Source organism: Nilaparvata lugens, chromosome 8 (genome assembly GCF_014356525.2).
Source record: "Nilaparvata lugens isolate BPH chromosome 8, ASM1435652v1, whole genome shotgun sequence".
Taxonomy (NCBI): domain Eukaryota; kingdom Metazoa; phylum Arthropoda; class Insecta; order Hemiptera; family Delphacidae; genus Nilaparvata; species Nilaparvata lugens.
In genome coordinates this window covers 3828327-3844682 of record NC_052511.1, presented here as the reverse complement: position 1 = coordinate 3844682, position 16356 = coordinate 3828327, and the positions used below count along the sequence as shown (strand labels likewise).

Below are 16356 nucleotides of genomic sequence, written 5' to 3'. Positions count from 1 at the left end.
TTAGTTCTGCGAGTGAGTCAGTCAGTCAGTGAGTGAGTGCCATTTCGCTTTTATATATAGATAATTGGTCAGAAGATTTTTATCATTAAAGACTTTGACAACTGAACCAAACATCTGTGAAATTTCCAAATTCTATTAAATAGTCTAAAGATAATATAAACAGCCTATAGATAATAACCAACTTCTATTAAATAACCTAGAGATAACACACTCATAAATTGCATCAAGCGAATGGTTTATCTAAATAGCCTGACTTCCATCAATATACTCGATTGATTCAAATAAAGAATTTGGAATTTTAACGTTCTTAGGATAGACAGTGATTTATCATCAATATGGCTGGAATAAACTGGAGTTCTGCCGTAAACAATCTGTGTTTACCACAAACTATAATGAGTGGCAGTGGAGAAAGATGGGAGAGCAGCGTTGCCAATTCTCTGCCTTGCCACTGCCATCTATAGAGGAGGATTGCTGATATCCGTATATCTGATATAATATTAACTGTTAATTCTTGTTTGAAACAATCAATTATATTCTATTCGTCAATAAAAAATGTTTGAATAGGCCTAATAAATTTTCACAATTGGGATAAAATATTTTGTTACCGTACTTAATAATTGACCGAGCGAATTGAGGTCTAAGATTCAAGTCGACGGTTTGGCATTTCTCTTAATGTTTAAATGTTTATATGTTGCGCATTTACAGCGAAACGCGGTAATAGATTTTCATGAAATGTGACATGTATGTTCCTTTTTTAATTGCGCGTCGACGTATAAACAAGGTTTTTGGAAATTTTGTATTCCAAGGATAATATAAAAGGAAAAAGGAGCCTCCTTCATACGCCAATATTAAAGTAAAAATCAGACTATAGAATAAATTATTCATCATAAATCAGCTGACAAGTGATTACACAGATGTGTGGGGAAGCCAGTCTATTGCTGTATTTCCATAAGGTCTATAGTTTCAATCAGGTACTTGTGGGTGAAATACTGCGTGAGGTCTACTGTTCACAGAACTACTAGTATTAACTGTTCAATCTTGTTCAAGACAATCAATTATATTCTATTCGTCAATAAAAAATGTTTGAATAGGCCTAATGAATTTTCACAATATTGAGATACCTTACTATATTGTTACCTTACTTAATAAGTATATCTACATTGTTGAAAAACAATCTGGCAACGTTGCAGAGCTAGTGGAGGATAGCACTATCTGCTTTGTCGAATGATAGATAAGGATAGCAACACCAATGTTGATCAAATACTGCCATTATAACGTGGACCTCACTATAGAATGAATTCAGGCCATATACACAATAGGAGATTTTGAAACTAAAAGAAAAAACTGCCAGATTCGATAATGGAAGGATTTAGTGAAGCGAAAAAGAACGCGATGCTTTTGAAATACGGCATCTGTTGTGGTGGATTTCAGACAAGCAGGGATTTCTGCCCAGAGATACAAGACTGTTTAGAAGTGGGATTAGTTTTAGACTTTCAGTTTACCGCTTGGTATCAAATTCACTTCCATCTGTGTTATCAGAATTTGCTCTGCTTTAGTAAGGTCCACGTTATAATGGTAGTATTTGATTAACATTGGTGTTGCTATCCTTGTCTACCATTCGACAAAGCAGATAGCTTTATCCTTCTCCATAGTGAGGTCCACGTTAGAATGGAAGAATTTGATCAACATTGGTGTTGCTATCCTTGTCTATCATTCGACAAAGCAGATAGCTTTATCTTTCTCTATAGTGAGGTCCACGTTATAATGGTAGTATTTGATTCACACTGGTGTTGCTATCCTTGTCTATCATTCATCGAAGCAGATTCTTTGAACAGTTTCAGATTGGACTTCAAGCTACAGTCTAACCTCTCTATAACGATCCTCCACTTAACGATATCCTCTACACAACGAATTTGTACCTGGTCCCATGACATTTTAGAGTTGTGGCTGCTTATTTTACGAATTTCTGACCTCTCAACAATAAAGTTTTCTCTTGACTTCAACATACAAAATATAGTGTGTATAGGAAGCAGACGGTCATTTTCAAGTAATTGTTTAGTTTCAGCAGAAAGGTCAATAGACTAAAAATAATGGAAATTCAGGTAGGAAGAACATAGGGTGGTAGACAGTCAATAGGGGTTGAAACACATGTCGGAAATTTAATGCAAGTTACTGGAGATTGAATTCCAAGAACTTGTAATTTGTAGTTTGTAGACCAGGCAGGTGAACGACTGGACTTTTCCATTCTTGATTTGTTACACATTTCAATTCTTTGAACTGACTATGATGATGATGATGATGATGATGATGATGATGATGATGGCTGTGAAGAACGTGAGGAGAAGAATCCGTCAGATTAAGAAGTTCTAGAAGTTTTCAAAATTATCAGGCAAGGATTAAAACTGAAAAGTAGTGTACCAGACAACATTTTCGACTGTTTGAATAGATGTGAGTCGTTTATTGAACATGATGTTTTATACAAACGCAAAATTCAATCGAATATTACTCACTTTTTTGAAAAAAAAAAACAGTAAAACAACCTCTCAATAACGAATACCTCTCTGCTGCGAATTTATTCTCGGGATAATTGACTTCGTTATACAGAGGTTCGACTGTATTTACAACTTAGTAGCAGGTACAGTATCTCTTTTATGAAATACTGTAATTGAATAAAGGCCATTTATTATTATTATTATTATTCAAATTATTTAGCAATAACAGTATGATATGGGAGCCCACATTGGTGACAAGGATGGAAAATGCAAAGTGAAATGAAAGAGGGAATCAAGATGAAGAAAAATAATAAAAATTACGATAAAGATGATGAATGGAGAAGAAGAGGAGAGAGGGACATAAGAAGCTGTACCGCGGGGAGTAGAGTACCACACTAGACCGCGCGGAGTTCATCTTGCTTTTCGTTTTCTCCTACAACTCTTCTACTTCTCTTTTGCTCCTTCTTCTTCAGTTTCTCCTTTTATTTCTTCTTCCAGCGATGGCCATAACAAATCGCTATAGCCTTGGAGCCTCTGCCGACACAGGCAACAGAGAGAGAAGGACAGAGTGAGCTTAGCTTCGGAGGCCTCTCACTCCCTCTCACTTGCACCCGATGAATAATAGCCCCGACTTGCCTACCTACCTACCTACCGTAGGTAGGTCTCCACCGAAGGATATTAGCGCAAATTATTATCAAAGCCGTGCCGACCGACAGAGAAAGGAGGACGCGTATATGCGTCATAATCTATGTTCATATATTCATAATATGAACATTATCTGCCCCTAAACCACCTAGGGATTTCGAAATGTGATCCGTGATGAGCATTGAAGGAACACACATGAGCATTCAATAGTTTTTGATAGGATCGAATCACTGGTCATTGATCTCATTCAAATAGTTTTCAATATATCAACTTTCATAGTTTTTGGGTATCAATAGATTTCGGATATCAAATAACTACAAGATAAGTAGATAAAAGGTAGGCCATAACGATCTTCATCTGTTAAGAACTCTTAATGGTCAAATTTATTTTGCGTGACGTCAAACGTTCACGGTTTCAATCTCTTATACATGGTATTTTGTTATCAATTTGGATCTTAATCTTTCTAAATTGAAAATTGATTGCTTCAAGTCTTTGGTGAGAAAATGAGACAAAATTTTATAAAGTGAAGAAAACATAGGTTAACCTTTTTTCTGGACTATTTTAATGAATCAAAATTCGGGGAGGAACAGTTTTGGGCTATGCTTGTTGATCCTCCCCAAATTATTTTACATTATAATTTTGTATCATTGAATCAATAAAATAAAATAAATAATAAATATATCTTCCAAGAGATCATGGAATAGATCTCTTATGGAATATAAAAACTGAATCTTTTAAAATAATGTCATGAAATCACAATTCCATTCAAGAGAAGCTAGCAATTTCAATTATTCTCTACAGGAAAAATAGGATATGTAAAATTATAATTCATTCAACTCTCGGTGCCGGTTGCACAAAAGCCGGTTAAATTTTAACCTTGATTAATTTTACGAGAACCAATCGGAGAAGCCATCTTCTCTAAAATGCCTTTTCTGATAGGTTCTCGAGAAATTAATCACGGTTAAAATTTAACCGGCTTTTGTGCAACCGGGCCTCAGTGTCACCCCTCCCATCATCCAAGTCATGAGGCTCAATACACAGGAGGTCACAATCAACATATATTATATAAGATTAGGAATAACGGAATAACCTATCTACTATTAAAGTCATATTTTTTTATATTTTACCATATAGGCTTATACTGGGATAACTTGAAAAATGTTTTCCATTGTAGAAGGCGTTGGAAATATGAGAATTGACAACACTGTAGTCCTATAATTTCCACTGACGTTATAACGTGTATTTCACTATAGTGAGTAAGGGAGAAAATATTGTGGAGCGTCGAAGGTAGCTTCAAACTCAGGTAACGTAGCTTCAAACTCAAGTGTTGAAAGTAATGCATGTAATAAGATGGTGACACACCACCTTTATGTATGTAATGGATTTACATGCATTATTTTTCAACACTGAGTGTTTTAGTATTTAATATTAAATATTAATATTTAAGTATTTAATATCAAATAATAAAACACTTCAGCTTGAAGTTACCTAAGCTTTTACACTATGTTTTCAACCAAATGCAGACATATTGTCTGAAATACAGAAATTGAAAGATTTGTATTGTCAATTATTTTTAGTAATAGGCTACCAGTTGTAACTACGGTAATTGAGTTTTTGTCATCAATAAAATACTTTGGTTAGAGTAAGTATCAAAATAGCAATAATATTGGATAGATAAATGCCTTCATTTTTATGCTTTGAAACATTACGGTACTAGTGATGTGGGCAAAGTTGGGACAATAATAGCTCCCTCTTCCACTTAACGCACTATTAGTCTAGGTGGATTTAACAGTAAAAATGTATTAAGAAAAGCTACAGGTTCATGGTATTCCTACTGTATGATGATTGGAATATTTTCCGTGACCAGGTATTGAAGAAAGTTCTAAGTTAACATTATTAGTAAGTGCTGGTTATTTTTTTAATTATTCAGTTTATTGATTGATAATAATCTAGCATCTTGAAAGATTGGTTTATGGATCAATGTAAAGAATTAATTACATAATAGTCTAACCAGTGTCAAGAAAACAAAACCATCAACTTAAACACGATTTGACCCCGGGAATCATAAACGTAGACTTGCAGAAGCAAGTGTCAAATGTTTTCAAGGACTGCCTGAATAGAATTGAGTGCAGTGTTACCGTACATAATTTATAAGCTAGCCTAGTAATTTATTAATTTATTTTTTAGAAATGAGTTTGTTTAAAGAGTTCTGTGTTATTATTAACCTTAACTAAGGAGGCCTAAAAAGGGACATACTGAAGGGTAGCCTACACTAAAAATAAAATTAAAGTGACCAGAGCATTTTAAACAATTAAGTTATTTTCTCATTTAAAATTAAATTAATTCAGTTGTAGTTCCAATTTATGAAATAGAACAGACCTATGTTTAGTGTTGGATGCAAATGCAACTGAAAGTTTCAATAGAAAATAATAATGGCTTAGGTTATATATGCATGCTTAACCTAAAAATTTTGTCAGGTAGACTACATTTTAGCAGTTTTTCTACAAAAATATCAACTGATGATGGTAAAACGATCATTTACAATTGTGAAATTTTAATTATTTGCATAGAATATAAGATGATTTCATAAAAAATAATATAAAAGTCTAAAAATAATAAAATTATCAAGGCATGAATCTTTCTTATATTTTTCTTGAAGGTTATGAAAATTACCGGTAGGACTTACAAAGTGAAATACAATGGCCAAACTCCTCAAAACAACCTATAAAACAACCATTTGCTCAAGTTTAAAAGTTTGAAATTTTGTCAAAGATCATAATGAAAAACAAGAAAAGCGTCTTACCTTAGCATCTGCCCTTTGATGTTCTTTGAAGTGCCGTTCTCAAGATCCCTCAAAAGTAACTTTGTTTCAACACTTCATACAAACTTAAATACTTCACAAACAAATTAGAATAAACTATATAAACAAAATAGTATTACATTATAAACTAACAACAAGAAAACTCAATAATTTAACATCAACACAGATCTGTACAATGTAAAATTCAACTGTCGGACTGTCGCCATGTTTCAATCATGGCATTAAAAGAGGATCTAATAGAAGGTTTGAGAACAATAGTATAATATATTTAGATTTATTTATTGAAGAAATTAAGTATAACTTACTTTATTGTACTCTATTCAGTACAAAAACAATTGCACTTAATTGTCATTGGTAGGCACTTTATTATCATAAGAATAATATTTTTAAATAGCCTATTTACTTGCAGTCAAAACAACTCTAGCAAAGCTTTAAAATTTATCTCAATTAGATTACCTAGTTAGAAAATTCTAGTTAAACGTTTGAGTCACTAGGTCAATTTTTTAATGCCTCTTTCTTGGTAAGGAGTTACTTGCAAAAAGATCCCACATCTCCTAAATAGGCCTTAGAGAACTGTCATACTTCAACCAGGACCGACAGTCCGACGTGCCGACCCGACAACAACAGTGGTGTGACCGTGCTAAAAGCTCTTGTTCATAGATGGGTTTGAACACGGGACCTCTAGGCTGATATGCAAGCATTATATCCACTAAACCACAGATCTCTCCTTCTGAATAATTCATCTCACTTCTATCAGAGAAAATAAAACAATCTTAACGTATAGCCCAAGTTTTCTCTGCTTCTATCTATCTTTGAAAAATAGGACAAGTTTGAGTCAATTGCAAAATAGGCAAACATTTCTCAAATTAAATATGAAGCTGTATATTGTTTTCTCATTGCTTTTTTAATAAAAATTATTTGCAATATCTTAATATTTAACACTTCAAATTAACCAAGCTCATTAATGATATTATATTTAAAATTATTGCCTGAATATTATTTATTGGTTTTTACTGATTTGATAATTTTATAAAAACTATACAGTTACTTAAATAATACAGTAATTTATATTTTTCCAGCTCTTACTGAATCGTTACGAGAAACCGAAAATTTTGGGAAACTGAAAGCTGCCTTGAAGGTCGAACTTCTAAATATACTGAGCAAATCAGAACAACCTGCAAAAAGACCAGACTATCCCAGAGAAATACATTTTCTGAACAAGTTGGTGACCGAATACTTGTTATGGGTTGGTTACAAAAGCACCGCATCAATTTTGAAAACAGGTAACTACATAATATCATAGACAAAAGATAGCATAAGAATGTAGTTATATTGTATTATAGTTTCTATAAGAAGATTTGAATAAATGAATTTATTTCCTCCTCAAATTACAAAAGTAGAAATTAAATAGTATCTTGGAAATTATACTGATCACGTATCCAGTTGTGTGATCAGATATCCCATGGTAGAGGGCGTTTATGTTTTAAATTTCACTGTTAACTTGCCGATAGTTCTAGTACTAGGACTCGGCCACCAGGCAAGTACCATATGCACTCGACTAGTAGTTGTTTTTGGTAAAATCTTTGATAGTTAACGTACGGTATCCATAATCAAAGGTAAAACCATAGAGAAACAACAGCGAAAGTAGATATCCCATGATATAGGGAGTTTATGTCACAACTTTTTCTGTTATCCCAAGCCGATAGTACACATAGTTCTTTTCCTTGAAGCTGTGTGACGCTGGTAGTCACTCATATTGTGCCGTTCATACACTCTCACCCCAACAAAACAGTGAAAATCGACAGTAATCGATAGTAATCGGCTTGAGATAACAGTAAAAGTTACGACATAAACTCCCTATACCATGGGATATCTACTCATGCTATTGTTTCTCTATGGTAAAACTATGTGACGCTGGTAGTCTTCTCATACTGTGCAGTTTATACACTATCAGCCCAACAACACACTAATAATAGACAGTAATCGGCTTGAGTTACCAAAAATCGGCTTGAAATTTGGAACATGAACAACCTATACCATGTGATATCTTCTTATGCTATCTTTTCACTATAATAATATCCAATAAAAATTATAAGCAGTATTTATTTTAAAGCGACAAACTCTTACTGAAGAGGTGTTCATTCAAACTACTCTCAGGCCCGGTTGCACAAAAGCCTGTTAAACATCGAACATGATTAAATGTCATGAGAACCAATCAGAGAAACCTTAACCCAAAATGTTTGCTCTGATTGGTTCTCGTGGCATTCAATCATGATTAAAATTTAATAGGCTTTTGTGCAACATTGGTTGATTGGAAAGCGTTATTGTTTTCACAGGAATGCAGAGTTTGGAGTAAATCTCACTAAAATAGAATAAATAAAATTATGTCGATGTCCATGGTGTGCTAAGCTAATATTGTATGTTTAATTCAAATAATCTATTAAAATGTTGAAGATTGATTCGTACACAACAGTGTCAGTCAATATATAGTTCCCATAAGTTCTAATAGTAGGCCTATTATCATAGAGAAACGATAGCATAAGTAGATATCCCATGGTAAAGGGCGTTCATGTCGCAACTTTTACTCTTATCCCAAGCCGATAGTTCACACAGTTCTTTCTTATGCAGCTGTGTGACGCTGGTAGTCTCTCAAATTGTGCCGTTCATACACTATCACTCCAACAAGACAGTGAAAATTGACAATAATCGACAGTAATCGGCTTGAGATAACAGTAAAAGTTGCGACATAAATTCCCTATACCATGGGATATCTACTTACGCTATTGTTTCTCTATGGTATTATTCATAAAATGTATGAATTCAGGGCTACTTTCTTTTATTTATAAAATAGAGTTATAGTACCCTTTGTAATAATTGTACCCTCTATTATAAGTACATTTATTCCAGTCAATTACAATAAACGTAATCTGCATTGCTGTTTATGCTGTGGAGGTGCTAGATCCCCAGAATAATAATAATAATAATAATTCACTGCTGTTACATTATTCCAAAGATTAAACCGATATTTTATAAAAATTTAGGTTAAGAGGTTGTTCACGCAGCTCCCGAAGTGAGTAAAGTGGCTTTTCTATGAGTTTCTTCTTCACAGTTGCATAGAGACAGGAAAAACGTTATATTTCGCACTCATTCATTCACATATTGCATATGGAATTGAGCTCTCGGGTAACACGTCTCTGCAGAACATAAATAAGATATTCATTCTGCAAAAGCGGGCTATTAGGTGTTTAGTGGGATTGGGGTTCAATCATCCTTGTAGAGATTATTTTAAAAGGCTGTGCATACTCACTGAACCTTGTATTTTTATTTTTAAAACTTTATTATATGTGATTAAGAAGAATATGGGCAGTTTAACGACCAATGCACAGGTACATTCACACTTCACAAGAAACAGGAACAACTTTATCGTTCAGCCTCACAGGCTAACTCTTTTTGAGAAAAAAACTAGCTACATAGGGACAAAATTTCTAAACAAGTTACCTGGTAATATAGATTTCAAGAGCATGGCTTTCAAAAAAGATCTTCATAAGTTCCTTGTTGAAAAAAGTTTTTATAATGTAAATGAATTTTTAAGTGACAATTATGTGTAATATCATATAGGCTATATCTATATTTTTATTATGTTAAATATTTTTATTTTGTTAAATATTGAAGAGATTTTTTTGTACATGACAATGTTCAATTGTATAGTTGTGATTCATAATGACTGTACTGTATTGAACAAATAAAAATTATTATCATTATTATTGAAATTCGAGTACTGTAAGTCGTGAATATCCTTTGGAAGACTATTGGAGAATTCAATGGCATGTGTTGAGAAAATGTGTAAGGTTCCTGTACAAAATCACTTTTGACTTGGAGGAATCTGCGGCGCAGAGAAATGGAGGGAGATCAGCCAATTACAGTTATTAATAGAGTCATAAGTAGAAGTGAAGTTTCCCATTTGTCAGTCGTCTGACTGCTTTCAGTCAGGAAACTTCGCATGTGTAGCATGAGCACATGAATAGTCACTAGAAATTGGAGAACGCTGGCCCCTTCAAAACGGCAACATCGCGCCTCTGTATCCCTCCCGCTGTATGCTTTCTCTGCTGCGCATGTCCATCCCAAATCAAAAGTTATTTTGTACGGACTATAGTTGCTTCGTTTTACCTCAAGCTTGTTGAAGTGCCTGGTATTGTAGCCTTGTACATCACACCTTCTTTGCAGATGCTCCAGGTTTTTCTTCACGTACAACAGCGAGCACGTATTGACTGTGTCCTGTTAGAAAAATTATAAGACTCCTGGAGAGTGTCAGGCAGTGATCCCTAAACCTAGCGCCGCAGTGCAGGATGGTTTCTCACAGCTTGGCGTTGTTGTCATTTGAGATGGGTGTCTGGCTTGGAAGTGTTTCGGCCGCATTGCAGGATGACTATTAACAGTTGCCGGAAGATCAACAGCTGGTTTTTTTTCGTTATTTTTCGTGATAGAGAAATTCTGATTGCAAATTCGTTCTCAGCGACCCCAAGTTTAGCCTGAAGGCTCAGAATGTCAACAATATTTTTAAATAATTAAAAATCATCATGAAAAGTCATTAATATGGTAGTACACCACGTTTCTGGAAACTTTTTACTGGTGACTGGAGATATTATTGACACACAAAAATAAAAATAGTTGTGAGAAAGAAAACTGCTGATGAACGCGAATAAGACCGTCACTCCATTGTTCTATTGTCTCGGCTGCTTGGCTGAGCCTGGCTGGAGGGATCAAATAACCGACTGGATTGATCTTTCGTCTGTCCGCTAGGCGGAACTACGCCGACCATTGCTGGGTGGAAGATGTTACTGCGGCCGCTCGCATTCCCACCAGCGCTGCTATTACTTGCTGTCTCAGCGCCTAGTCCGAGTCAGACAAGCATCCAGCCTGCACTGCGGAGCTAGGTTAAATGACATTGATCCTCACAGATCTCCACTTTGTATTAACGACGTGATCAAGTGGTAGAGTGGTCGTTACTGTCCAAACTTCACCACGTCTTATAATAAAAACGTCATTCTATTTTATGATAGTTAATCACATTGAAATTATTATAGTGAGGTCCACGTTATAATGACAGTATAGGATCAACTTTGGATTTGCTATCCTTGTCAATCATTCGACAAAGCCGGTGGTACTATCCTTTTCTAGGTCCACAAGTTGCCAATTATGTTTTTGACAGTGTAGAAATATAATTAATTAATGCAGAGAATCGGCATCGCTATTTTTCTATCTTTACCCACTGTCATTATAACGTGGACCTCACTATAGGCTATTCTTATCTATCGTTTCCAGTGACATTTGTATATCATTGGAATATGAATGAATGTAATTATCCAAGTGAATTGAACATTGCACATTGGTTATGTGAATAACCAACACAAACTTCGATTGATAGGCTTGACGTTCAAAGTACTTATTTGGGATCATTATCACACTGTAAGCCTCTTTTCGTCCAGCTTAGAATAATGACAATAGTGAATTTTTACATTTATACTGTATCGTTGCATGTTAAAAAAACTCATCCAATTTAAAATTAAGGCATCAAACTCATAGCTATAACACAAGAAATTGTCATAGGACTGATATCCCCTATCATAGGTTATCCAAAACAGCCAAAAGTTATGATACATTTGGTATAAAAATTTGCAATAAATTACCTACAGATTTAATATCAGAGACAGAAAAGAAATTTAAGACGAGATTATTGAATTGGCTTGTGATAAATCCTTTTTATAGTGTTGAAGAGTTCTTTGAGAGTGAAATAATTGTTGCTTAGAGTTAAGAGGTTTCTATTTGTATTTATATATTGTTCTAAAGGCTCAAGTTGTGCTGTAAGGAATATGTTTTGTACATTCAAATGAATATTATTAATGTATTTGAAAAATCCAATTGACTTACAGTTTACTTAGGTACTGAATTATTTTAAGACTCAGTAATGTAATTTTGTATGTACAGTTGCTGTAAAATTTGATTTTATCTTTTGTCTTACTGTAATCAATATTTGACTTTGCCTATTGTTCTAAGAATTTAACGGCAATAAAATCATATTTATTTATTTTTATTTATTAATGTTCGTATCATATTTCTATTCTAGAATCTGGAACAGATGATCACCCAGTTAGGAGGAGTGACTTGCTGAAGGAGCTCAATTTGAAAGACGATGGACAGAGTGATGCCATGTAAGTTAGATTGCTCTATACTAATGGTGGTTATCCACATAATTTCCTCTCCATTTCTCATTTATTTCATTCAACAATTCGCTGTTTCACTAGAAGTTCCTACATTTTTATAAAATTATCAACAATTTTATATTCATGGTACACATTTTAATGCTGTGTCCAAATGCAATTTTCATTGAACTGTCTGTTAATTATGGTGTACTTATTGTAAAACCGTGTCCACACTGAACAAATGTTCGGCCAACATGTTTGTTGAGGAGCTCAGGGACAAACATTTTAAATAGTTTGGACAATCATAGTTTGTCAAACAAAAAATTACTGTTTTTCCAAACATTTTCAGTGTTGACAGCTGTAAAACATAAAACCTGTTCTCACTTATTACTTTCCTTGCCCTATTACCATAGGTAAGGAAAGTATTGCTTTCCGAAAAAAATTAAGGTACCCCAATTTCTAAATTTCTATACGTTTCAAGGTCCCCTGAATCCAAAAAAGTGGTTTTTGGGTATTGGTCTGTATGTTTATGTGCGTCTGTGTACACGATATCTCATCTCCCAGTGAACGGAATGACTTGAAATTTGGAACGTAAGGTCCTTACACTATAAGGATCAGACACGAACAATTTCGATCAAATGCAATCCAAGATGGCGGCTAAAATGGCGAAAATGTTGTCAAAAACAGGGTTTTGCGCGATTTTCTCGAAAACGGCTCCAACGATTTTGATCAAATTCATACCTGGAATAGTCATTGATAAGCTCTATCAACTGCCACAAGTCCCATATCTGTAAAAGTTTCAGGAGCTCCGCCCCATCTATGCAAAGTTTGATTTTAGACTTCCAATTATCAGGCTACGGATACAATTTAAACAAAAAATTTCGAGTGGAAAAGATTGAGCATGAAAATCTCTACAATTAATGTTCAGTAGCCTAAAATTGTAAAATTGGATTGAAAAAAACAGTATTCACCTAAAATTGAAAATAAACACGAAATTCGAGAAAATGTGATTATCCTATTGCAAACTGTTGGCAACTGTTGATTCTATTAAATGATTCACTATGAAGAGATAGCAGACCTCGTATTTCTCCAGCGTTATTGTCCTCTCAAAAGCTGGCTTAGAGCTTTGTTTATAAGTAGACTTAAGATGCGCGTGAACACTAGCGTCAGGTGATCAATTTTCATAACGGCAAGGAAAGTTGTGTGTGTGCGCCACACCAGATTTTTTTGTTTGGTGACGCGAAATGTTTGGTTTGCCAAACATAATAAAATTTGCCCAAACTGTTTCAACAAACTTGTTTGTCGAGAATTTGTTCAGTGTGGAAACGGCTTAAGAATGAATAAAGAATACTGAAGATTTACAGGGCTTATACTAACAAAATATACTATGATCGCGCAATCTCCACATATAAATTATATAATGATAAAATAATAGCAAGTGACCTGGCTGGCTCAGGTCCGGTGTCAGAGTTTTCAGGTCGCAACTGATCAATTTCAGGGCCTCTGACATGACCTACAGCTTTTTAGGCAGCCGGGACCGTCGCTTTAACTTCTCTCTGATTCATAACCTATATGATTTGTAACGATAAATCTTATCAATCAAAAGTATTGTCTTGATAAAGCAGCCTGCATATAGGGACAATAGTAGCTTCCACTAGAGATGGTGGGATCGCGGAATTGAAAATGTCATGTACATTTGAGTTACAGACGTTTCCAATTCCGAGCTCCCACAACAGCTAGTGGAAGCTACTATTATCCCTGTGTGAAGGCTGCTTTAGAGAATAGTATTTTATTTTATAAGTCATTCAATATTTACAATATTACATCGATATTACATTTACAATGGAGATGAGACCAGAATCAGAGATACTCTGAAAATAACCGTTTTAAAGACTTGTAGTTATTATTTCAAGTCAACATGACTTGATAGGAAATTCCCAAATATTTTTTAATAAATTTAACTGACAAAATCTAACTTAATAAGAATTTAAAGATTTTTGAACAAGTATTTTTTAATATAACAAAATATTTTGGAATTTTTTATCAAGTCATGTTTATATGTTCAATTTGACATCTTAATATTCTGAATTAGATAGGTACCAGAACAGTTACTGTATAAAGCCGCGTTTACACCAAAGTTATTAACAAAATGTTAATAATTGACCGAGCGAAGTGAGGTCTAAGATTCAAGTCGACGGTTTGGCATTTCTCTTAATGTTTAAATGTTTATATGTTGCGCATTTACAGCGAAACGCGGTAATAGATTTTCATGAAATTTTGACAGGTATGTTCTTTTTTAAATTACGCGTCGACGTATATACAAGGTTTTTGGAAAATTTGAATTTCAAGGATAATAGAAAAGGAGCCCCCTTCATAAGCCAATATTAGAATAAAAATCAGACTATATTATTATTCATTATAAATCAGCTGTCGAGTGGATTATAAATTGCATGCAATAACGCATGTAATTCAATATCTCAATGTAACTTAGTGAAAAAACAGCTGTCGTGTGGACTATTAATTGCAAGCAATGAGTCATGCAATATTAAAAACTTGATGTAGCATAGTATTTTCTCCCGACTTTTCTCTGCTTTCAACATGGTAAGCTTTTGATGATAGTAGCATAGCTGTTTACATCAAATTATTAGCATTGTCGATACAACAAGCCAAACAGCCATTAGTCGTTTATACTCCGATATCCCGCCGACACGACAGGACAGGACAGAATTTACTCTGATGGACAGTATTGGAGGAGACTGTGGTTTATAACTGCGCGAGGTCTACTGTTCACAGAACCACTAGTATGAAATATTTGGGAATATCTTATCAATTCATGTTAGTTGTTTATACTCAAGTCGTTTATACTCCGATATCTCGCCGACACGACAGGACAGGACAGAATTTACTATGATGGACAGTATTAGAGGAGACTGTGGTTTGTAACTGGGCGAGGTCTACTGTTCACAGAACTACTAGAATGAAATATTTGGGAATATCTTATCAATTCATGTTTAATTAGACACCTCAATGTTCTGAATTAGATAGTTACTAGGTAGTACAGTTACTGTATAATAGCTTAGAGAAACGATAGCATAAGTAGATATCCCATAGTATAGGGCGTTTATGTCGCAACTTTTACTGTTATCCCAAGCCGATAGTTCACGTAGTTGTTTCCTATGCAGCTGTGTGACACTGGTAGTCTCTCAAATTGTGCCGTTAATACACTCTCACCCCATCAAAACTGACAATATTGACAATAATCGACAGTAATCGGCTTGAGATAACAGTAAAAGTTGCGACATAAATTCCCTATACCATGGGATATCTACTTACGCTATTGTTTCTCTATGATAATAGTAATAGTATAAACTATTTATAAACTTTACAAACTCCTCATATAGTAACTGTAGGTACCAGAAAGTATGATCATTTGTCTAATGCATGTGTTTAAGCTGTGTATGATTTTTGTAAACAGAAACGCTCTACTTTGTTCCAGGCCTATCCTTCTGAATTTGGTATCAACATTTCAGAAAATATCGGAATCTTCATTGTGAATATTCAAGTAATAAAGAAGTCGAATCACATCGAAATACTATTGGAAACCAAAGAATTTATTATAAAATTATCAAAAATATTTGTGACAGTGAGAATTTGTAATAAAATAAATGAAAATGAAATTCATGATATTTTAGTGTGAATTTGTAATAGAATTAATAAAATTGAAATTCATGATTTTATGTTGACATTGTATAAAATGTATGGGACATAATAAAACTCAAGTAATTAAATATTATTGTTTCAATTTTTATTTCCTTATTCATAACTCCTTATTTCCTTATTAATATCAAGCACTTTCAATAATCATTTGCAGAAATGGAGAAAAATTAAAAACCCTCAAACTGAAAGGAATTATATTACTTGGATCTTGAAAATCATGAATTTGCAGAAATGGTCAATAATTAAAATCGCTCAAACTCTCAGGGATAAAAGTACTTGACGAGAGAAACAAAATATGTCATCACATTGGCAAAATTCACTCCTATTCATGAGCTTTAGCATTTGAAGATGAGTGATTTTTCTGATCTGAGAATAGAGGAAAGATTTTATTTTTCAGTGAATAACTCACCCTGTATTGTAGCGGAACGTCTCATATTATAGCACATCACTTGTTAGGTCAACCTCTAGTAAATAAAAAATA

The 16356-nt window shown here is 34.0% G+C and overlaps 2 protein-coding genes across 2 annotated transcripts in view; one reads left to right on the top strand and one right to left on the bottom strand.

Moving 5' to 3' along the window:
• Positions 1–6163, bottom strand: part of LOC111056696 (axin) — a 94156-nt gene extending 87993 nt beyond the window's left edge. Inside the window, exon 1 of the mRNA XM_039435057.1 lies at positions 5941–6163. The gene's annotated coding sequence lies outside the window, so the exon portion shown is untranslated. The remainder of the gene's footprint in view (positions 1–5940) is intronic.
• An 8-nt stretch (positions 6164–6171) lies between these two features.
• LOC111056693 (centrosomal protein 20) lies at positions 6172–15949 on the top strand. The gene is made up of 4 exons (XM_022344081.2): positions 6172–6201; positions 7038–7241; positions 12083–12167; positions 15655–15949. The coding sequence occupies exons 1-4, from the start codon at positions 6174–6176 to the stop codon at positions 15710–15712; spliced, it is 375 nt and encodes a 124-aa protein (XP_022199773.2). The 5' UTR covers positions 6172–6173; the 3' UTR covers positions 15713–15949.
• The last annotated feature ends 407 nt before the right edge of the window (positions 15950–16356 follow it).